The 22173-nt window shown below is 61.4% G+C and overlaps 2 protein-coding genes across 7 annotated transcripts in view; both read left to right on the plus strand.

Annotated features, from left to right (window-relative positions):
* Window positions 1-4587: 4587 nt before the first annotated feature.
* Window positions 4588-6914, plus strand: EMD (emerin). The gene is made up of 6 exons (XM_004780712.3): window positions 4588-4810; window positions 4900-5007; window positions 5172-5249; window positions 5459-5592; window positions 6052-6098; window positions 6181-6914. Exons 1-6 carry the CDS (start codon window positions 4729-4731, stop codon window positions 6512-6514), a joined length of 783 nt encoding a protein of 260 aa, XP_004780769.1. The 5' UTR covers window positions 4588-4728; the 3' UTR covers window positions 6515-6914.
* Window positions 6915-20731: 13817 nt separating this feature from the next.
* Window positions 20732-22173, plus strand: part of TEX28 (testis expressed 28) — a 45541-nt gene continuing 44099 nt past the window's right edge. For 3 of the 6 annotated variants that reach the window (XR_001177528.2, XR_001177527.2, XR_001177526.2), the window contains exon 1: window positions 20735-20855. The gene's annotated coding sequence lies outside the window, so the exon portion shown is untranslated. Of the gene's footprint in view, window positions 20856-22173 lie in introns of all 6 variants that reach the window. The other 3 variants (XR_001177530.2, XR_001177529.2, XM_045068131.1) reach the window with 3 other exon arrangements.

The following is a 22173-nucleotide window of genomic DNA, read 5'->3' on the forward strand; positions in this document are numbered from 1 at the left end:
GCCCCACCCCTACAGGTGCCCACGCTCTCTCTCTCTCTCTCTCTCAAATAAATAAATCTGCAAAAAATAAAAAGGACAAGAGGAAAAGAAAAGAGGGAGGGAGGGAGGAAGATGTCCATCCTACCAGCTGTATGAATCAGGCCATCTACAGTGGAGGGAAGCGGACGACCATCCTCCAGGCCTTGCATTCACTGTTGCCTTTGCAAGTTCTACTGGCAATGACCTTTCCATCTTGACCCACAGTGGGATCGCCAACCAATGGAGGGGTCTCTTGCTGCTCCCTCTGGTGGGACTCCCCCCGCCACACACACACACACACACACGCACGCACACACACGTTGCTGGGGAGGGCAGTGGCTTCTTGTCACTTGACAGAGGAACACAGACAGGCAGCATGCATTCAGGCCCAGGAGGAAGCAGAGCTAGAGCTCGTGGCCGAAGCTGTCCTTCAAGGACGGAAAGCCACCCTACCACAGACAGTACAATGGGAGCCATTGCCATGGGTGGGAGTCGCGAAGGAGACGACGGCCACATGGCTGGATCCTGGGAGCCCCACCTCCATCTGAATCATTTTCCCACTACCTCCCCGTTTCCCCTCTATACACAACCCAGAAAGACAGGCAGCTCTTGGTCTCTACTTCTTCCGGGCTTAGGGGAAGCAAAGGTCTGTGCAGCATCCACTGTTCTCTGAAGATCAAACTAAATAACAGACCTTTTCTCCTTGTGTTGAAGGTTCTAGAAAACCACCAAAATCAGCTCCATTCTTGCCACCAGGACAAGCTGAATCTCCACCTGGCCATGCTAGTAGTACCAAAATGAACCAATGTGTTCTAGAACTAGGACACAAGGCATTCTCTAAGAGACTTTCAGTTGGCTAACCATTCACTGTTTTACATTGGTTCTGACAATTTTCCACATATTAATTTTCGCAATAGTCATGATCTTGTGGCTTTTGTTACTCCCTGAGCAATGTTTCAAAGCACTTGAATATCACCAGGTAAACCCAAAGGATCTTTAACATTCTTGAAAAGTTAAGTTTTTAAACATTTCTAAATTTACTTTTAAAGATTCTATTTGAGAGAGAGAGAATGCACACGAGCACACGCATGCACATGAGTGGGGGGAGGGACAGAAGCAGAGGGAGAAGCAGGCTCCCTGCTCAGCAGGGAGCCTGATGTGGGGCTCGATCCCAGGACCCCAGAATCATGACCTGAGCTGAAGGCAGACACTTATCCAATTGAGTCGCCCAGGTGCCTGTAAAGTTTTTTGTTTTTTTTTTTTTAAGATTTATTTTTTATTTGAGAGAGAGCATGACTGGGGGAGGGGGTGGCCAGCGGCCAGAGGGAGAGGGAGAATCTTCAAGCAGACTCCCCATTGAGCATGGAGCCCAATTAAAGCCTCAATCCCACAACCCTGCACATGACCGGAGCCAAAATCAAGAGTCCATGAGCCACCAAGATGTGCCGAAAAGTTAAGTTTTTTCAAACTAAAGCATTAAGAACATTCTTTTTTTTTTAAGATTTTATTTATTTGACAGAGAGAGATCACCGTAGACAGAGAGGCAGGCAGAGAGAGAGGAGGAAGCAGGCTCCCCGCTGAGCAGAGAGCCCGATGCAGGACTCGATCCCAGGACCCCGAGATCATGACCTGAGCCGAAGGCAGCAGCTTAACCCACTGAGCCACCCAGGCGCCCCAGTATTAAGAACATTCTGATCTTAAAGAAAATGTTAATAGTTCAGTGAACAATCTTCTCCTTGGACGTGGATGCTGAGAAATGTATTCATGTCGATATCTTTCCTTATAACTTCCAATCCTCTGGGACTGCAGGTTACACGACGCACTGCTGAGAAGCCGTTCCCATCACATCCTTAAGAGCGAAACCGTCCTCCTCTTAAGATTTTATTTACTTATTTGAGAGAGTGAGCACACGAACAGGGAGAGGGGCAGAGGGAAAGGGAGAAGCAGACTCCCCACTGAGCAGGGAGCCCAACTTGGGGGTCCATCCCAGGACTCTGGGACCATGACCTGAGCCAACGCCAGACACTTAACTGACTGAGCCACCCAGGTGCCCTGAGAAACTGTCGTCTTATTCTTGACTTGGAATAGTGGCTTCCTTGTCCTTCTCACCCTGGCTGCGGTTCCAGAAAAATTCCTCCTATTTACCTATGCACAACCTTCCCAGAAAGACTCTGCTGAAGGCCAAAGATATCCCCCAACAGCCCCTGAGGACTCAGAAACCCCAATGGGCCACATTGCCCTGAGACCTAAAATCTAGCTGTGGGAATGTCTGTGATTGAATTGCTGCCCTAGAGGTCCTTAGCAAGTCTCCCTCTCTAAGCCCCCAATTCCTCCTCTATGTAATGGGGGTGGCTGGCACAGAGTGCCTCTTAGCTCCCACAGCCTAGGGTGTGCCTGGTTTTGGGGGGTCTGGAACAGATCTGTACTGCTGCGGGCTTGGCTTGGGCTACAGATGTCCACGGGGTGGGCACAGGGGACCATCACAGCTCAGTGTCCTGGTGCCATCCTTGGTAGGACCCCCATAGTGGGGCAATGGGTGGGGCCTAAAAGGCAGAGTGCTGAGGCAGGTGCCGGAGGAGGGGGTGTTCCTTGGGGAGAAGGCAGACCTAGAATTCCTTGACCTCATAAGGAAACGGCTTGGATCCCTATGGGGAGGGGTGGTATGGGGGAGGACTGAGCCTCTGGGACAGGGGCCAGCACTGCAGAAGAAGGCTTGGAGAGGTGCTGGGGAATCTGATTTTGCCAAAACTCCAAATTCCATGAGACCGCCTCTAAGCGCCCAGAGCCCAAATGCCATGTCCTTCTCTGTTCTGAAAGAGAAGCAGCAGCCCCCACCCTGGCTGGAGCTGTCCCCCTTTCTCCACCACGCAGTTGGCTGGAGACTCACACACCTCCTCCTATTTAGGGAGACAGAGCCCACTTCCCCTAGAGTCTAGAGCCTGGCCAGCCATAACTCTTCTGAGGGTCTTTGCAATCACATCAAGTTCACATCTCACCACCCCCTGTGTGGCTACCTCTTCTCCACCCCATGACCCACAGATAACTTGTCTGTGACCCTCACCAGCTGGACCAACCAGACTGGGTTGGACCAGAGACCTCTCCTCTCTTCTCCCTGTCACCAACTGTCATCTGGTATCAGAGAGAGCACCTCCTCTCCTTATGCTCCCAGTTCTGGGCCTGCCCAAGGAGGGTCGTTTCAGCTGGACCCACACTCCATGAGTCACTTCATTTAGAATATGAATGTCACCTCCTTTCCAATCTCCCCCAGAAACAGCTCTTTCCTGTCCAAGGCCCTCACGAATTCCTTATGATAGTCTGGGCCCTTCAGCAGGCCTTGGCAACCTTCCCATGGCTCACCCCACACCGGTACCCTCGACCCTGTCCTTGGGGGCCCCCTCTGCAGTGCCACGGGTCCTGAAGCCCACCGAGACCCAAGTACTCAGGGCCTGCTGAGCCTTACTGGACCTCCTGGGCCGGCCCTCTGGGTCTGGAAGGCTCCTCCTGTCCCCCGCCCCCTGCCAGGCTTCCTCCTGGGGCCATTGGGGGCCCACTCCCATTCCAACCGGAGAGGAAACCCCCAGCGTCCCAGGTGGATGGCACGGTGGGTGAGGCGTACACTCGCCATCTGCACGCCTCCCTCGGCCCTGGGCCAGTGCCTACTGGCACGCGCAGTCCCTTGCAAGGCCGCTTGCTCCTGGAGAGCCGGCGGCCTTCTGGCCCAGTGCCCCATTTCCTCCGGGACGGGACGGAGAGAGGAGGGAGGGAGGTGGTGGGGACCGGCCAGGCGCAGGTGCGCAGGCCAGGGCCGCGTCGAGCGGGAAGGCAGGCCTGGCACCAGGGTCTGAGGCGGCCGCTTCCCCGGCGTGGGGCACGCGCGCAAAGCGCTCGCAGCGGCGCCTGGCCTGGGACCCACGCCTCTCCACGAGCCCGCTCTTGGGACCGGGCCCTTTCGGGCTGTGTCCGGGTCGGCCGCCCAGGGTGCGGCCGGGGGAAGCCCAGGCGCGTGAGTCCGGGGCGGGGAGGGGGCGGGGGCTGCGGGGGCTGCGGGGACGAGGTGGAGCCCTCGTGAGTCAGGGAGCGCGAGCCACGCCCAGCGCGTCAGTCCTGCGCCGCTTTCCTGTCCTGACCGGTTTCTGCCGGTTCGAGTTGCTTAGGGCCCCCAGCATCTGTCTTCCGACCGGGACGCGCCAGTCGGTGACGCCTCGGTCGCTGACCCCGCCCCGTTCCTACGCCCCGGCGAGCCCACGCTCTGTCCCCTCCCACGCAGGCCGCGCTACTCCCTCAAGCCCCGCCCAAACGCGCCAGCAGGTGACGTCTCTCGGGCCCCCGACCCCGCCCCCTTCCCGCGGGCGGTGCCCCGCCCGCTCCACCGCCCGTCGGGCCTGCGCAGTTTTGCCTTCCGCGCTCGCCCTGCCCCTCTCTATGCCCCGGGCTCGTTCCGCCCGTCTGTGACGCGTGGGCTTTCTCAGGCCCGCCCCGCCTGCTCCCGCGACTGGCCCGGTTGCCGCGACGGTTCCTCGAGGCCTGGCCCCGCCCCGCGCCGCGCGCGCAGGCCGCAGGGTCCGCGGCCGTGACGCGAGCGTGACGCAGGCGTGACGCGAGTGCTGCCGCTCCCGAGCCGCTCGCGCTGCCCTCGCCGCGCTCTGAGGTAGCCGTGAGCTCGGCTCGTGTCGCCAGGCCCGGGCCACCCCCAGGCCCCCGCCGCCCGCCATGGACGACTACGCGGTGCTGTCGGACGCCGAGCTGGCCGCCGTGCTGCGCCAGTACAACATCCCGCACGGGCCTGTCGTGGGTACGCGGCGGCGGGCGGGCCCCCTCCCCGCGCTACCCCTGGGTTCGCGGCCTGCGGCCCTGACCGCCTCGCGTCCCGTGTCTGGCCAGGTTCCACTCGCAAGCTCTACGAAAAGAAGATCTTCGAGTATGAGACCCAGAGGCGGAGGCTCTCGCCCCCGAACTCGTCCGCATCCTCTTTCTCCTATCGGTTCTCGGGTGAGGCCCCCGCCCCAGCGCTCCACCTGGCCGCCCACGGGGACAGGGTTTGGGCGACGGGGAGGACGGGGTCTGGAGGGTGTGGCCGGGGCGCTGACTGGGAGGGCACGGGGAAAAGGGAGGGTAGCCATGGGGGCAAATGGTCCTCCCCCCACCCCATTCAGACTTAGATTCAGCGTCCGTCGACTCGGATATGTACGATCTGCCTAAGAAGGAAGACGCCTTACTTTACCAGAGCAAGGGTAAGAGTGAGCTGGGGTGGGGTGGGCACACCCTGCCACCTTTATTCCACTGCCTCAGGGACCCTGGTGTCAGGGAGAATCTGAGATCTCAATCCCCATCATCCTCAGCAACCCTACAAGGGAGAAACCGTGCTGCAGGCCCCCAAATGGGATTCAGATTAGGGCCGTTGGGCCAAGTGGGAGCACTGCTGTCCCCTTTGCTCCCTAAGGCTATGGTGATGACTACTACGAGGAGAGTTACTTGACCACCAGGACATACGGGGAGCCTGAGCCTGTGGGCACCTCCAAGGGATTCCGCCAGCCCTCCAGTTCACTTGCAGATACAGACACCTTTCATCACCAGGTGAGCTGACTGTAGAGGAGTCAGGTACAACCCATGGGGCTCACAGCTGGGTTTGGACAAGACAAGGGGGCCACTAGGTGCAAATGGTAGGTCCTGTGCCTCCAGAGAAGTGGGGTGAGCAGACACTTCCCAGTCACGGCTCTCCTCCAAGGGGCTGTCGGGGCTCTTAAGGCTGGAACATGTGGGATGTGCCTTGCATCCTGATCTGGGATGGAGGTTTGAGAGCTTTCTGAGAATCCTGGGGCACAAAGCAAGGTGCAGGCAGCGAGGACAGTCATTGAGCAAGTGACAAAGCTCTACAGACATGAGGCTGTGAACTGAGAGGAGTTTTGGAGGGAACGTGGCCTGGGCCTCTAAGCGATGGTCGGAATAAGGCGGATGGGGAAGTTCGGACTGAGGGATAGGACAGGCCACACTGACCCTGCCGGCCAGTGCCCTCTCCCTGATTCTTATCTGTAGGTGCGCGATGACAGTTTTTTCTCTTCTGAAGAGGAAAGCAAGGATAGGTGAGTAGCAGGGAGGGCCAGGCACCGGGGCTTATTCTGGGCCCAGGGCCTCCTGGCTCATCTGCTCTCCTCTTTGCCTAAGGGAACGCCCTGCGTATGGCCGGGACAGCGCCTACCACAACATCGTGCACTACCGCCCTGTTTCCAGCGTCTCCAGAAGCTCCCTGGGCCTGTCCTATTACCCCACGTCCTCTTCCACCTCTCCCATATCCTCATCTTCATCCTCCCCCACCTCATGGCTCACCCGTCGTGCGATCCGGCCAGAAAAGCAGGCTCCAGGGGCTGGTCTGGGCCAGGACCGCCAGGTCCCGCTCTGGGGCCAGCTGCTCCTGTTCTTGGTTTTTGCTGCCTTCCTGCTCTTTGTTTACTACTCCATACAGGCCGAGGATGGCAACCCCTTCTGGACGGAGCCCTGAGGGTCTGGCTTCATGGCCAGCTGTTCTCAGAAGTCCTGGCTGACTGCCTTAGTCGTGTTTGCTGGGGGAGGGGGTGGGGCTTTTCTGTGTGTTCTAGCTTGGGAGTGCTGGGCTTGGCCCAGGTCAGTACTTGCTCCCCCTGCCTTGTTCTTCCAGGGAGGCAGCATGCCCAGGCCCTCCGTGGCATGGTGGGCCCGGGCAGGCTTTCCTCTGGAGTCTCTTGGTCCTGCTTGCCTCTGACCCTTAGGGCCTAGGAGGGCGAGACCCTTCTCCTGGAGAGGAGAACATGGTTGTTGTCATTGCATGCCTCTTGTCTGTTGTCACCTTGTTGGGGGGATTAATCAAGGCCACCCTGACTTTGTTTTCGTGGACACACAATAAAAAGACCATTTATTTTTAATGTGTGGGCTCTTTCTGCTGGATAGGGATCAGGCTCCCTGGACTGGGGGCCTCCAGGCCTTGGGGTCTCCAGGATCAACATCTGGCTTTGTTGGTTCTCCCTTTTTCCTTTGGGTTTGGGGTAGGGATCACATGTTATCCACGGACATGTTTGTGCTTTGCTTGTAGGGTTCACTCCCTCACTTGGCATCCAAAGCTGCTGTAACTACTTAGGCAAAGAACTGTGTCTCCACGGGATGTGGAGAGCCCACTTGGGAATCAGGCAAGACTGTATGCACAATGCTGGCTACGGCTGGTTTTGTTTTTTGTTTTTTTAAGATTTTATTTATTTGACAGACAGAGGACAGACAGAGATCACAAGCAGGCAGAGAGGCAGGCAGAGAGAGGGAGGAGGAAATAGGCTCCCCGCTGAGCAGAGAGCCCGATGTGGGACTCAATCCCAGGACCCTGGCAGAGGCTTTAACCCACTGAGCCACCCAGGCATCCCTGACTATGGCTGTTTTAATGGGGAACAGCAGATAACCTGCCTATCGGTGTCCACAGGTGGGGGGGCTGGGAAGGAAATAAGGCGTGTAGCCAGTGGGTTTCTCCTGGAAAGCTGCTTGTTTAATGCCGTGGGAGAAATGCTGCACTGCTTCTGGGTCTAATCCAGGCCCTCACCTGGCAGTATTATTGCTTATCTCCAGGTCTTCTGTCGGGGAGGGAGTATTTCATAACCTGAAAAGTCTATGTACATTTTTTAAAAGTGAGTGCTAAGGAAACCCAGGGTAGCATGCCACGTGAGGCCACACATACTGGCTCAGTCCTGCCAGCAGAGGGTGGGAAAGCAGAGAAGCTGGACCCCACTCCCAGCACTCAGATGGGAAGCAGAGGCTCCACAAGGCCTTCCCCGACAGGTGGGGCCCTGATATCACTTCCTTGCCTTTCACCAGCTCCTTGTTCAGGCAGTAGGACTTGGCCACAGCCAGCCTCGCTGGCACAGCACGTGTGGGCTCCTGTTTATGGCTACACGGTGAGCTTGGGGCAAGGATGGAACTGGAACCCCATCTAGCCCTGGCACATGGTCATTTCTTTCTTTTTCTTGCACACTAGTCTTTTGCCCTTGTGTGTGTGTGTTTTCCTAAGAGTAATGCCTGCGTTTAGAATACACAGAAAAAAAATGAAAGAAATGAATTGCTTCTAATTTTCTCCCTATCCCCACAGTTTCAGCCTCCCTTGCTTGCTGCAAGTCACTCCCGCCCTGCCCGGCTCCTTCCCCAGGGCGCGGTCCCCTTCGGCTTGAACTTCCTCAGGCTCCCTACTGCTGCTCCGAGCCATGCCAGGCCGCAGGCAGAGACCTGAATGTTCTGTCGTGGGCAGTGGGCATGGACACAACATGCTTCCTCACCGATGACAGAGGGGCCTGACGGTCAGCTCCATGGGCTTGCGTCAGGTCACCAGTGCACCAGGAGCTCAGAGAGGCACGGTGACGCAGCTCCTTTCACCAGCTAGTCCCAAGTCAAGTGTGTGGAGAGGAGGGACTAACCCTGCCTGGGAACGCAACTGCCCCGCACTCCGTAACTGGGCAGGCCATGGATCTGGGCGGAAAGGCAAGCGGAGCCTCCTGGACCCAAGGGCAAGGTTGACATGACGGTCTGGAGTAGCTGGGACAGAGCGTGAGGAAAGGGAGCTGAGCTCGGGGCGTCCCAAAGGGAGAGAGATGGTGCCTTGTGGCTGGGACAGCCCTCTACACGCCTCTGTCTGTTGCAGGAAAGGGGGAGCGAGGCGTACTTGGCACCACTGTGGTTTCTGGCACGAAAGAACACAGGGAATAGTCCCACCCATGTGACACAGTCTCCCCCTTTCCATTCATTTATTCCCCAAGGACAACAACCTCCATTTGTGTCCATGTGCCCCGATCCAAAAGCAGTGAATAGCCAGGCATCAAGGTCTCCACTTAGTGCTTTCCATGACACTGGGACTCGCTGTCTGAAAGCTCCCACGGCCCCCTTCCCCAGAGCAACCCAGGGCTCTGGAGTTGCCCCACCAGGACAGCGGCAGTCCAGTTCTCATACTCTCAAGGGCTCAGGGCAACCTCCTTCACCTCGGTCCCCACCAAGGGTTCTGAGGGGCCCAGGGGCACAGCAGGGGGGCAATACCTGTCCTTGGTTCATGGGACAGTGGATCCGTGGGCAGAGGCCCCAGCAGCCCAAGGTGGGGCACCAGGTGTGCAGGCTTGAGCTGCCAGAGTGGCACCACCCAGGACAAGGAGGCTGAGACAAGTGCCCCACAGACTCTTCGAAGGGTAGAGCTGGCAGCTGTGCTCTCCAGCTGTGGCCCCTGCTGTTCCCAGAGGAAGAGGAGGTCCCTACAGGGCAGGCCCAGTGGTGTACCTGCCTTGAACCCTTGCTGCACAGGATCGAGCAGCGGGAGCTAGAGAAAATAAGTCAGGGCCGCTGAGGCCTGGCACCAAGCAGGGAGCCTGCAAAAACTCCAGAGGTACACGGCCTGGGGCTGCGGAAGGCCTTAAGGACAGGGGAGAGAGCCACTGGGTCCACACTGTTCCTGAACCTGGGTCTGGTCTGCTACCCTAGGCTCCCAGTGGCCGGTCCCCGAGAGAGGCCGTCCCACTGGAGGCCCGCGGGACACAGGTGAATAAAGTCCGGCCGCGCCACTTCTACCGGGCACGCTGGCCAGGGCCCCCACGGAAGCACAGCTCCATTGCCGAGCCGAGCCAACCCAACCAGGAGCCCCTGTCCGTCCCCAGACACCACATCGTGCCCAGGCAGCTGGGACACACGTCGGGCAGCAAGGGCAGAGGATGCCAGCCTGGGGGAGCACAAGCCCTTGGGGTCAGTGCCGGACAGAGACTACAGGCCAGACGAGGCCTGAGCCTGAGCCCCGCGCGGGAGGGGGCACGGGCGGGGAGGGGGCGGGAGGGTAGCAAGACTGGGACGCCATCCCTGCAAAGGGCCCCAGGGTAGGACAGGCCCCAGGGTAGGACAGCAGGAAAAGGAGTCCCAGGACTCCCTCCTGCTGGGGGCAAACGGGCCTGGGACAGAGAAAACTCCCGGAGGACACCCCGGACCCCCGCCGCCAGCGCCCTGCCCTCCAGCCCGGATGCTAGGAGGAGACAGGGAGAGGTGCAAGGTCCAGGCCCTCGGCCGGGCTCCCACCCAGGTTGTGAAGGCCCGGGGACCCGCCGAGAACCGCAGGGGTTGGTGCAGCCTCGGGCCCCCCAGGCCCCACGCCTGTTTGCCAACAGGCGCTGGGAGCAGAAGAGCGGTCCCGGCCGCACGCCCTCCCCAGGCTGGCCCCATCTCCCCCGCTAACTCTAGGGAGGGGACCGCTGGTCACCCTAGTCTGGAGCAGCCCCCTGCCCTGCAGGTCCTGTCCCCTGCGTGTCCCCTGAGCATCCCCGCGGGTGTTCCCCCCCGCCGCCCCCCCCCCAGCCAGCCTCCACACCTGGCCCAGCCTCACCTCTGCTCCTGACCCTCACTGTGGCCTGTCGCTGCCCCGCCCCGCCCAACAGGAGGCTGGAAGGGGACTGGGGGGGAGCAAAGGGGAGCACTGGCCCTTCAGGGTGGGTGGGCTGCCACTCAGCGACACAGGAAGGGAGTCCCAGCACTTCAACAAGGGCAACGTTAGTCTGGGGAACTGTGGGGTTCCCGAGGGGGCTACCCGGCATGGGGGGGCCTCACCTCCCTCCAGGACATAGGGCCAAGGTGCTTCAGGGCAGCTCCCAGCCCCAGGATCCCGACGGAGCCAGAGGAAGGAGGATGGGGTGGCCGCTAAGACAGGGTCCGCGAGCACGCAGGGTGACAGGTGCCACCACAGGGACCCCAGGTGCGAGCAGCACTCTGCAGCTCTGGACGGGCCTCCTCCGGCTCCTGCTCCCACTCCCGCAGGCCCATCCATCCCAACCTCAGACAGGCTCCCCGCAGAGAGCCGGGTCCCCTCCTCCCAGGGAAGGTAGGACATCCAGGGGACGGCACTACCCAGCGGGGGCGGGGGGGGGGCAGGCCATCCCGCTGTCCCGCTGCTCAGGGACTGGCTTGGCCACCTCCACCCCTCGGGGGCGGGGGGCTGTCTTCCCAGGGGTCCCCGAGCCGGCCCTGCCTGAGGCCACGGGCAGGGCAGGAGGGCTGAGGAAAGCACGGCACAGTGGGTGGGGTTGGGGGCTGTCCTCGGGTGGGCACATCTGCTGAGGACAGGCCGGTCAGAGAGGGTGAGGGCCTGGTTTGGGCAGCGAAGCTGGGGCGGGGGCAGGTGGGCAGGGACAGGATCCGCGGCCAGCGAGGGCGCCCACCTGCCGAGCGGCCACTAGGAGGAGCCCCTGCACCCGTGGGGCCCTCGGGAGCCCTCCTGGGCGCGGGGCCCCAGAGGGAAGGCTACAGGGAAGCCGGGCCCTCCTGGTTGTTCCTCCTGCCCAGGGCCGAGGGACAGGAGGGTGGCTCAGCTCAGGCGCAGGCCAGGGGACTGGTGAAGGCACTGCTCACGTGTCGCCGGGAGTGTGGGGCTCCCCCGGGTCTGCGTGTCTCCAGGGGAGCCATCTCCAGGACCACACGGCCCCAACACCCCGGCGGAGGGATGGCCCCAGGAACCACGACCCCACGACCCCACAGTCCCCGCCGAGCCAAGGCCCGGCAGGCCACGCCCCAGTCTCTCGGCTTCTGCTCCGGGGAGACACAGAGCCAGGCTCCCCCGAGACCCACTGTCCCCGGGTCCAAAAAGCACAGGGCGGCCCGAGACGGTGCCAGGAGCTGCCACCAAGGGCCCTCCCCGGCACCGGCCAGCGGCGACAGCCAACGGGCAGAGCGCCGCCCCCAGAACCTGTGTGACAAATTTGGAGCTACCCGAGCGAGTCCGAGCCTGTCGTCACCGGGAAGTCATCTCTGAGTCCCGGCCAGGAAGGATGGGGCGGGCGCTTCTCCCTTCTCCGGGGAAAGGAGACGCCCTTGGGCTCCCGAGGCCACAGCCGGAGCTCCTTGGCCAGACCGACCGACCGCCGCGCCTCCACCGCCCATCCCGCCACAGGCCACCTGGCACCTGCCACCCCCTGAGCCAGCAGAGCCCAGCACGCACACGGGGCTACCTGGCACTGTCCGTCGGGGAGGAAGAGGGGCCTGTGGGCCTGCACCCCCGCAGAGGGGCCTGCCCCTCTCCTCTCCGCGCTCCCCGCCCCGACCTGCTTGCCAGCTGCTCCGTGGAGGCTGGAGCACAGGGGAGGAGAGGGGAGTGCGGAGAAGAGCAGGGACTGCGCCTGCGTGCAGAGAGGTGACCCCCCCCCACGTGCCTCAAGCAGGGCAAGCTGCCCCTGCCCCTGGGGAAGGCAGGAAGGACTGGGGGCGGCGGGGGCAGTAGGAGCCACTGGGCCCAGCGGAGAAGGTCTGCAGCCTCCTGCCTGGGTGGGGCCTGGGTGGGGGCCTCCCAGCTCCCGGGCCTGGGCGGGGGTGCTGACAGGGCTGCTGGGATTCTGGGATGGGAAAGCCCTTCCTGCCCCCCCCCCAGCCCCCCGACTGCCTCCGGGGCTGGTTGCCCGCAGCAACCCCGAGCAAAGGGCAGTGCGCACGCTCCTTGGGTTCTGCGGGGGGCCCCACAGCAGCTCTGCCACGTATCCTGCTTGCTTTCTGGGGGCTTTCCGCGGGTTCTGTTCGCAACCCTGCAAAGACGGAAAAGCCGGGGCGCCTGGGGAGGCTCTGTCGGTTGAGCATCCCACGGGCGACTCTCGGTTTCGGCTCAGGTTCTGATCTCAGGGTCCTGGGATGGAGCCCCTGCGGGGAGGGGTCTGCTTGACGATCCACTCTCTCCCTCGCCCCCCCCGCCCCTCCCCACAGGGGCGTGCATGCGTGCTCCTCTCGCAAATAAAGCGACTTAAAAAAAAAACAAAAACAAAAACAAGGAAAAGCCTGGAAAGTCCGATGACACAAAACCCAAAACTGTCTGCCTGACCAAACACACGCCCCAAACTACAAAGTCAGGGGACAAGCGACACGGTGGGGGAAAAGAAAACAGCAGCAAGGTGTGACTCAGGGCTCGTCCCATGAACAAGGCCTGAAGCAGTCCACGGGGGGAAAAGCCTGACGAGCCAGCGGCTGCAGGACGTGGAGGAGGCGAGCGGGAGAACCAAAGCCAGAAGCTCCTCCACATAGTCTCACGGCCAGGACACGCTCAGGTGCTGGGGTCCCAGGGTTGCTCCTTCTGGGGACACACGGTGGCCAGTGACTGGCCTCGCACTTCACCTGCGGCTCCAACTAGACAAGAGGCCACCACGTTGCCAAGCAAACACCAACCAGCAAGACCGGCCTAGGTGGGCGGGCAGTGGTGCTGGGCATTGAGCGGGTCTGGGCAGCTTCACCGAGGAGCTGGGAGAGCCCCTGGGTGAAGAGAGGCAGCGGCCTCCCACCAGCTCGAGGGCCGACCGCATGCACAGACCAGACAACGGTCAGGGCCGTTTTCGGGCGGAGAGCCCCCCCGTGTGGTCTCCAAGTCCCCCGCCCCTCTCCCCCGCCCGCCACCCAAACCCTCATTCTGGATCTCAGGGCCCATGTTCCTTTCCCATCCCCGAGCCCAGCGTTTGGGTCTTTCCTCTGCCTCATCAGAGAGTTCTGTCCATCCCCACTCCCAGCCCCGGGGCTCATCGCCCCTCCTCTCTCCCACGCGTCCACACGTCACGAGCCCCAGTCTGGGAATTCCCGAGCACCTGGACAAAGCTGACGCTCTTCCCGTGCCTGGGCTGTGGACGGTGCCCTCCACACCACCTAGGCAGGAAAGGGTGACTGCCACTCGAGGGCAGTCCCTGGTCCCTCGAGGGCTAGCACCCTCCTGACATTTGCCAGACCCGTGGGGACCCTGCAAAGGAGCCAGCCCCAGGGAGGGCAGGCACGCACACCCCTAGGAGTCTCAGGCCTCCAGAGCACGGCTTCTCACCACCGGGAGGGCCGGGCGGTGGGTGGGGTGGGGGTGGGGGTGGGGGTAGGGTAGAGGTGAGGCGGGGTGGGGGGGGGTGGGCTTGTCTCAGACCCGCAGAGGCAGCAGCAGCCGAGGCAGCCAGGAGCTTGTCAGAGGCACCCTTTCTCTGGCCCCACCTCAGATCTGGCAGATCAGAGACTCTGGGGTGGAGCCCAGTGACCCGAGTTTGAACAAACCCCCAGGGTGATTGTCCCTGTGCAGCCCTCCAGCGTGAGAACCACCTGGTCGCGCCCGCTCGCTCTGAGAGAAGCCGCGAGCTCCAGCTTGGTCGGCCGGGCTCACCTTGACTGACCTCCCCAGGTGAGAGGCCCGCAGGCACCGCCGATGGTCCCCACCACGGGTGGTCCTGGAGCACGGGTGTGCTGGAGCGGCTTTCCCTCCCAGGGGGGCCACACCGGACCAGTGACGTGGAAAGACTTTGTTACTTTTCTGCTGTCCGCACGCCCAGAAGAGTGGACAGAGACCTCTGACGAACACCACCTTCTCGGGTAGAGGCCCCAGCTCTGCCCACGTTTTCCTGGATACTAGGCCTGTGTGTGCGGGTGGGGTGGGGTGCTGGGATCTTGGGATCTGTGTTTGACAGCGAACCGTCCCTGACACAGACACGCTCAGGGGCCCTGGAACACAGTGCGCGGGGCTCGCAAGGAGCGGGGGGTGGGGGGGCGGGGGAGTGGATGTTGGGGGAGGCAGGACCACAGTCTGGGCCCTGGGAGGGTGGAAGTGCCCAGGAGCGGACAGCAGGGCAGCTCTCAGAGGCCAGGACTGGGAGGGGTTGGAGACGGAGTGACAGGGCGCTCTGTCATCCCGGGGCGGGGTTTGGGGGGGAGCGGGGGATAGTCGCCCCCCTTCCTCCTCTCCCCGCCCCCTCCCTCCTCACTAGGACCCTGGGGTCCCCAGTACACTGGCCGTGGCGGCCTAGGGGCCAGACACTCTCAGGACAGCGCTGGGCGGGGGGCGCCCTGCAGGGCGCAGCGGGAGAGAAGCCCGCGGAGCCGCGCTTTCCCCATTCCCGCGCCCCACGGCCGCCCGGGGCCTGCACTCCATAGAGGCTCCTCCTCCGCCTCCCCGCGGAAGAATGGGTAGGCCCCCCCAGATCTCGGGAAACGGGGCCTCCAGGACCCGGAGGGGCGGGGGGGCGGAGGGCGGTGTCGAGAAGGCTTGGGCGTCGTCCAGGCCTGTTGGGGCCCCGCCCCGGCCACCCCCCGGCTCCGTCTTCTCTCATCCCTTGGCACGCCCACAGGAAGCTCCGCCCCTCAGGAGGCGCGGCGCCGGCTTCCCGCCCCTTTTCCGGCTGGCTTAGCCAATGAGGAAGCTCGGCTCCTGACGGGGCCCGCCCCCCAGGTCCCCGACGAACCCCAGCCCCTGCGGCCTGACGGACACTTCGTCTGCCCAATCCATACAGGCCGTTCGCCTGCGCGCCCGGCGGGGCTCAGCTCCCACGGCTGCCTTCCTCGCGGTCGGGCCCTGGGAACTGCCCGACAGCTGGACGGCCATCCCCAGGGGCGGGAGGCCGGGGTCGGGGGAAGGACGGTAGGGGCTTTCTGTGCAGAGCCGCGCACGTCCTCCTGCTGCTGTTCACGCGGAGCCCTGCTTGCGTGCTTTTGGTGTGCGCTTGTATCTTTTTTTTTTTTTTTAAAGGATTTTATTTAATTATTTGACAGACCGAGATCACAAGTAGGCAGAGAGGCAGGGGCGGGGGCGGGGTGGGGGGTGGGAAGCAGGCTCCCCGCTGAGCAGAGAGCCCGATGCGGGGCTCGATCCTGGGATCGTGACCCGAGCGGAAGGCAGAGGCTTAACCCTCTGAGCCACCCATGCACCGTATAAATTGATTTTTTAAAAAAGATTTTATTTATTTATTTGACAGAGAAGTCACAAGTAGGCAGAGAGGCAGGCAGAGAGAGAGAAGCAGGCTCCCCGCTGAGCTGAGAGCCCGATCCCAGGACCCTGAGATCCTGACTTGAGCCGAAGGCAGAAGCTTAGCCCTCCGAGCCCCCCAGGCGCCCCTGAGCTTGTATCTTGAAGAAGTGACGCGCGGGGACGTGAGAGACCCCAGGATGCCTGCCGCAGTTCCCCGAGGGTTGGCAGGTTGCACGCCTCCTGCCATCGCACACCGCCAAGCGGCCTTGGTGCCATCTGAGAGCCGCGCCGTGTGAGTTGCGTCCATGTGTGTGCGCAGGCGCGCTGGCTCTGCAGGTTCCTCGCGCGTGGAGATTCACGTGACTGCCTCGCGCGTGGAGATTCACGTGACAGGACCCCTCCTGTTGACCTGACGTGAGCACAGCCTCCTCGCCTCTCCTCCCAACCCACGGCCCCCGTTACGGTCCCCAGCGTTGTATTCTTGTCTAGAATTCCGTCATGTGGACACTGCTAGGTACACGGAACCATGCGGTGCGCGGCCGGGGTGGGGAGCCTGCGGTGGGCTCCTCCTCGCCCCCCCCCCCCCCCCCGTAATGCCGTAATGCCCTGGCGATCCGCGCAGGCCGCTGCAGGAATCCACAGTTAGCTCCTCCTTCCTGCCGCTGGCTCCGGTCCTCCGTGTGGATCCACCGGTCAGGCTCAAGCGTTCACGTGCCGAGGGACACCTGGCTTGTTCCCCGTTTCAGGCCTCCACGGACACACCTGCTACGACCACTCGCACACAGGTGTTCGTGGGATCCCAAGTTTCTGTCTCTTTGGCATAAGTGCCCACGGGTACGGTCGCTGGGTCCCGTGCAGACGGGCGCCGAAGCGTCTACACCCAGTGCGGGGCTCAGACTCACGATCCCGAGGTGCAGAGTCCCACACACTCTCCCGACTGAGCCCGCCGGGCGCTTCGGGAGGGTGCTTCGCTCTGAAAGGACCTGCGGAATCGCCTTCCAGGGCGGCTGGACCATTTTCCCTGACCACCCTGCATGTTTGTACAGCCCGTGATTGAAAATGTTTCCAAAGCGACATTAGTTTGAGCCACATTGTTAGCGATTGTCTCTCTCTTCTCGCTGTATTCTGCTGCTGCAATCTCCGACGTCCTTATTCGATTTTACACACTACACGTTCATTCCGCTGTGTTTCCTTTTCCACTTCTTTTCCGTAGCAACACGTCTTGGAAAACCGGCCATGTCAGTAGACAAATGTGTACGTGCCTTCTCCGGCCGCACGGCATCGGAGAGCACAGACGCACCGTGCTTTCCGGAACGGATCCCCGGCTGCCGGGACTCTGGCCTGTCCTCGCTCGCTCTCCGCACTGCATCTTGGCGCCGCAACAGCCTGCTGTGAACCGGCGCCAGTCTCCCTCTAGGTTATAACCACCTGGAAGTGGAACCGCCTGATGGAGACCTACCGGCGCTCAACGCACTGCCAGACACAAAGTGACCGCTTCCCGCAAAGAGGCGCGCTCCTCCTCCGCTAGGGCTGTCGGTTCGTTGCTATGGATGTCGCGAATATTTTCCCTCCGCGTGGCTTTGGCCTTGAAAGACTAGGCTTGTTGGTTTGGGCTGTCAAGAAGCTGCCCACTTTTTAAAAACAGGTTTTATTTTTGGGACGCCTGGGTGGCTCAGTTCGTTGAGCGGCTGCCTTCGGCTCAGGTCATGATCCCGGGGTCCTGGGATCGAGTCCCACATTGGGCAGGGAGCCTGCTTCTCCCTCTGCCTCTGCCTGCCACTCTGTCTGCCTGTGCTCACTCCCTCTGACAAATAAATAAATAACATCTTTAAAAAACAAACAACAGGGCGCCTGGGTGGCTCAGTGGGTTAAGCCGCTGCCTTCGGCTCAGGTCATGATCTCGGGGTCCTGGGATCAAGTCCCGCATCAGGCTCTCTGCTCAGCAGGAGCCTGCTTCCTCTTCTCTCTCTCTCTGCCTGCCTCTCTGCCTACTTATGATCTCTCTCTGTCAAATAAATAAATAAATAAAATCTTTAAAAAACAAACAAACAAACAAACAAACAACAACAACAAAAATAAAACAGGTTTCGTTTTTAAGCGACCTCTACACCCAACGTGGGCCTGGGACTGGCGGCCCGAGATCAAGAGCCACACGCCCTACCAGCCGAGCTGGCCAGGCGCCCCGACGTTGCACATTTCTAGATAACCAAATGTATTCAAGTCTCAGTTGCTCATTTTTTGGGTTGCGTGTCTTGGGCACAAAGGCCTCCTGCCAAGCGTGAGGACAGTGCGGAGACTCAGGGCAGAATTTATGAGTCCCCGTTGCCAACTCCTCCTCGCCCGAGCCTGGCAGGTGGACCCGCTGGTCCAATCCCCGGGGTCCTGGACAGCTGGCCACAGGCTCGGTGCCAATCAGCCGAGCCTGGGCCGGGGTGGGCGGGGCGGTGCCATTGGGCCCCCTGCTGCTGCCACCCAGGGATGCCAGGCCAGTTGGAGAGAAAGACGAGGGAATCCATAATGAGAAAATTAGTTAACGCTGTTGAGATGCATAGGTGGCCCACAGGTAAGCAAGAGAAATCCCGGAGGAAGCAGAGCCCATGAGAACAGAGGAGGGATCAGGGACTCAGGGACGGGCCGGGGCTGTGTCGGGGAGCTGCCGGGTTGGGTTTCCTGGGTGCTGGGAGGAAGGGCTTTCGGGAAGTGAGAGAGCGGAACGGAGATCCCGCCTGAAACCAGCGCTCTGGGGGTGTCTGGGCGGCTCAGGTGGTTGGGCGCCTGCCTTCGGCTCAGGTCATGATCCCGGAATCCTGGGATCGAGTCCCCGGACCAGGATGGAGTCCCCCACTGGGACTCCAGGCTCAGCGGGGAGTCTGCTTTTCCCTCTGACCCTCCGGCCTCGTGCTTTCTCTCCCTCCCTCTCTCTCAAGTAATCAATACAACCTTTAAAAAATAATAGTAAAAACATAAAAACAAGAAAAGTGTCCAGGCAGATTTGAAAGAGAGCCTTTCTTTAATAAAAAAAAAAAAAAAAAAAAAAAAAAAAAGATGATTGATTGATTGATTTGTCAGAGAGAGAGCGCGAGCAAGCACAGGCAGACAGAGCGGCCGGCGGAGGCAGAGGGAGAAGCAGGCTCCCTGCCGAGCAAGGAGCCCATGCGGGGGCTGGAGCCCAATGCGGGGCTTGATCCCAGGACGCCGGGATCCCAACCCCAGCCGAAGGCAGCCGCCCCACCGACTGAGCCACCCAGGCGTCCCTGAAAAAGAACTTTAAAAGTAGAAGAAACACCGTCATTGAAATAAAAGTCCCAACAGATGGGTTGAACCCCAGACGGGTGCCGCTGAGGAAGGGGTTAGTGACCCAGAAGCCGGAGCCTCTGAAATGACCTCCTGCCCGGGTTCCCCTCTTGCTGGGTGGTGGGGCTCCTCCTTCCCTGGGAAACTGCAGCAGCCCCTCCTCAGGGCTCCAGGCTCTGGCTCTTCAAGGCGCCCCCATCCTGGCTTCTAGGCTCCCCGGACGCCAACCTCTTCTCCCCCTTTGCCCCTGCTCTGGGGGCGGCAGCTTCCTCCCGCATTACCTCTGCGACTCCAGTCGTCCGGTCCCTGAGTGACCGACGCCTCCCAGTCGGTCCCCTCTGTTGGGAAACCCTGTCTGTTTCCCGTAGCCTGACTCATGCCCGACGGGTGCAGGATCCGGACGGGGAGGGGTCCGGGAAGACAGACTGCCGGGCCGGAATGTGGGGGCCGGTCTGGTCAGCCCTCGGGCCGCAGTGCGGGGCTGCCTCCCGGCCAGTGGGAAGCGGGACGTGAGGCCCCCGTGGCTGGCAGGGGCCTTGTGGGTCGCCAGGCCCTCACCTGCGGCTCACCGGGATGAAGGGCCAACCCCGGCAGCAAGCGATGCGGGGAACCCCAGCGGCCACTGCGGTGGCGAGGACGTTCATGTAGATGGGGGTGCGCGACGATCCCCGAGTGCACCTGAGAACGCGCCGAGAAGGAAGGACGAGTTCGAGTCCGGGTTCCTTCCCTCTGGGCTCGGCTCACGCCACCCGTATGACAACCAGAGAACTTTCACGAGGGCCCTATACAAATTCCCTTAGTGCCTCTGCCTGCCAGGGTGGGCAGGGCCGAAAATCAAACAACATTTAGTTGTGGGGGTTACAGAATCCCAAGGTCAGCGGAGTTCCCAGGTCGTGTTTCTCCTGTGAGAGATAAGGCGGTGGTCGGAGGAGTGGGACCGCCACGCTTGGAACTGGGGCCTCTGGTGAGCCTCAGCTGAAGCTGACAAAGGGGTGACATCAGTCCCTCGGAGCGCCAGCATGCTGCAGGAGGGCAGGAATGCAGAGCCAGGGCTGTGCATCTCCGCCCTTCCTTCCCCGGGTGCGCTTCTGGGTCCCTCCCTTGAGGGTTCTGTAACTCTCTGTGCGTCCTCCTCACAGGGTAGGGAATCACCGTGCGTTCTTTTTAGGATTCTGAAATTCCAGGCCACTGCTTTTCTGATCCCAAGTGCGGCTGGCTGGCTGCTCCGCGGAGGGCGAAGCTACCTGTCTCTTGGCCGCAGCTGGGCCGGCGCGCCGGTGGGTGCGCTGCTCCCCCAGAGAAGGCCCCTCCCGACCCCTTTTGCTCCAGAGGCCTGAGCTGAAGAGGGCGCTGTGTCGTGTATCATTTTCCTTGCACTTGGTAGTGCACGAGGGCCTGGGACACACACCTGTGCCACCACCCAACTTGCTTCTCCACCCATCTCCACCCTCCGCAGCCCCGCGCCCTTGCCCCTCTAAGGCCGTCACCCCGCCACCAGCAGTGTCTCTTTCTCTCTGGTCATACCTCTGTCCATCGCTGGTCTGCCCAAGGTTAAGGGCAGTGCTCTGCTCCGACTGGTCCTTGGGCACCGGGGCCGTTGTGGCCCCTCGCAGCAAGGGGGCTACACCGAAGCCACTGCGCTTGCTCGTCGCTCGGGGCGTTGCCCACCTCCCGCACCAGCCTGGCGCAGGCGACGCTGATTGGCTGGTGCCCAATGAGTGACGGGACAAAACCCAGCGACGTGGCCCGGCTGCCGCCGGCTTTCAGACTGGCCGGTACTGAGGGGCCCGCGGGGCCTGCCGGGAGGGCGGGCACGGCAGGAGTGAGGCGGTGTCAAATGGTGGGTAGAGGGAGTCCCGGTAGGGCACAGGCGGTCTGGAGGTGGGCTGCGAGCGGCCTGTGCTGCACAGGGCGCTGGCCAGGCCGGGCAAGCCTGGGCATATTCACTGCCAAGCCCGGGATGAGGCCCCAAAGGGGCTGGAGCACGGGGCGGGGGGTGGGGGTGGGGGAGGGCTGGGGGGTTGTGGGCGCGCGCTCAGGCTGGGCCTGGGGAGTAGGGGCACACCAGGAAGAAGCCGTCAGTGGGGACATTTTCATGGGTCCTCCAAAATCCCGCCACAGTCCTGTGAGGGATTATCACCATCATCAGCGTCATCCCTTTGTACAGATGGAACAAACTGAGGCAAAAGGGTCCCCGCCCCCAGTCCGACGTAGGTCAGCACCTGCGCCTTCCCACCGCTGCTTCCTTCCTCCCGGCGCTCCGGCTGCTTTGTGCGCAGCAGCTGTCGCTGCCCCAAGTCCGTTTCCTTCTCTGTGATCAGGCTCAGCCCAGCACGGTCGGGGCCCGAATTTAGGCTTTTGGAAGGGCACTTTCATCCTGGGTCATATTTACTGTTCTGTCCTTGTCGATCTCACGGGATGTGGCATTTCACACCCGAGCCCAGGCAGGGGTCGTGCTCACGCCCGGCCAAGCATCTGGCTCCAAGCCCAGTGGCTCTCCTGGCGAGCACTCGGTGCCTCACAGCCGTCGGGGCGCCTTCGGTCGGGGGCTGCCGCTCCTCGTAGACCCGCTCGCTCTCACAGGCATACAGAGTAGTCAACAGAAACTGCGGGGCCGCAGCTCCACTCCTCGCTTCACACACAAGAGAGCTGCAAATTCACACCCACAAGCTTGCGTGGGAGCGTGGGCAGCATCATTCACAAGAGGAGAGGTGGGGAACTCCCAGCACCTGCAGACCGTGGGCAGGAAGGCCCGAGGGCGCTCCCAACCCTTGCTACCGCTTGCGGGAACCTCAAAGGCCTGCATGAAGCCACACCCCGTGCCATGCCCCTCCTGCTGAGTGTCCAGAAGAGGCAAATCTAGAGATGGAAAATACATGAGCAGTTGCCAGGGGCTGGGAAGGGGAGTGGGAGCCACTACCAAGGGGTTCAGAGTTTCTATCTGGAGGCAAATGTCCACAAAATGACCTGGGGAGAGTTGTTCATTCAACTCGATACACATCCTAGAAACTATGGCATTGTGTGGAGTTGAGAGGGTCAGGTAATTGAGGTCAAAATTTCCTTTATTTGTATTTTCTACAGTGACCCTATATCAACCGTTACATTTTGTTTTTCACAAAAAAAAATCCATTTGATCTTTTTACTGTTTTTGTATAAGG

The sequence above is a fragment of the Mustela putorius genome, unplaced genomic scaffold, assembly GCF_011764305.1.
Source record: "Mustela putorius furo isolate JIRA1106 unplaced genomic scaffold, ASM1176430v1.1 tig00003899_pilon_pilon_pilon, whole genome shotgun sequence".
Lineage (NCBI taxonomy): Eukaryota > Metazoa > Chordata > Mammalia > Carnivora > Mustelidae > Mustela > Mustela putorius.

Coding starts and splice junctions, on each gene's coding strand:
- EMD (XM_004780712.3), top strand. CDS start 4,729: ATGGACGACTACGCGGTGCTGTCGGACGCCGAGCTGGCCGCCGTGCTG. Junction 4,811..4,899: donor CCCGCACGGGCCTGTCGTGG/GTACGCGGCGGC, acceptor GTGTCTGGCCAG/GTTCCACTCGCAAGCTCTAC. Junction 5,008..5,171: donor TTTCTCCTATCGGTTCTCGG/GTGAGGCCCCCG, acceptor CACCCCATTCAG/ACTTAGATTCAGCGTCCGTC.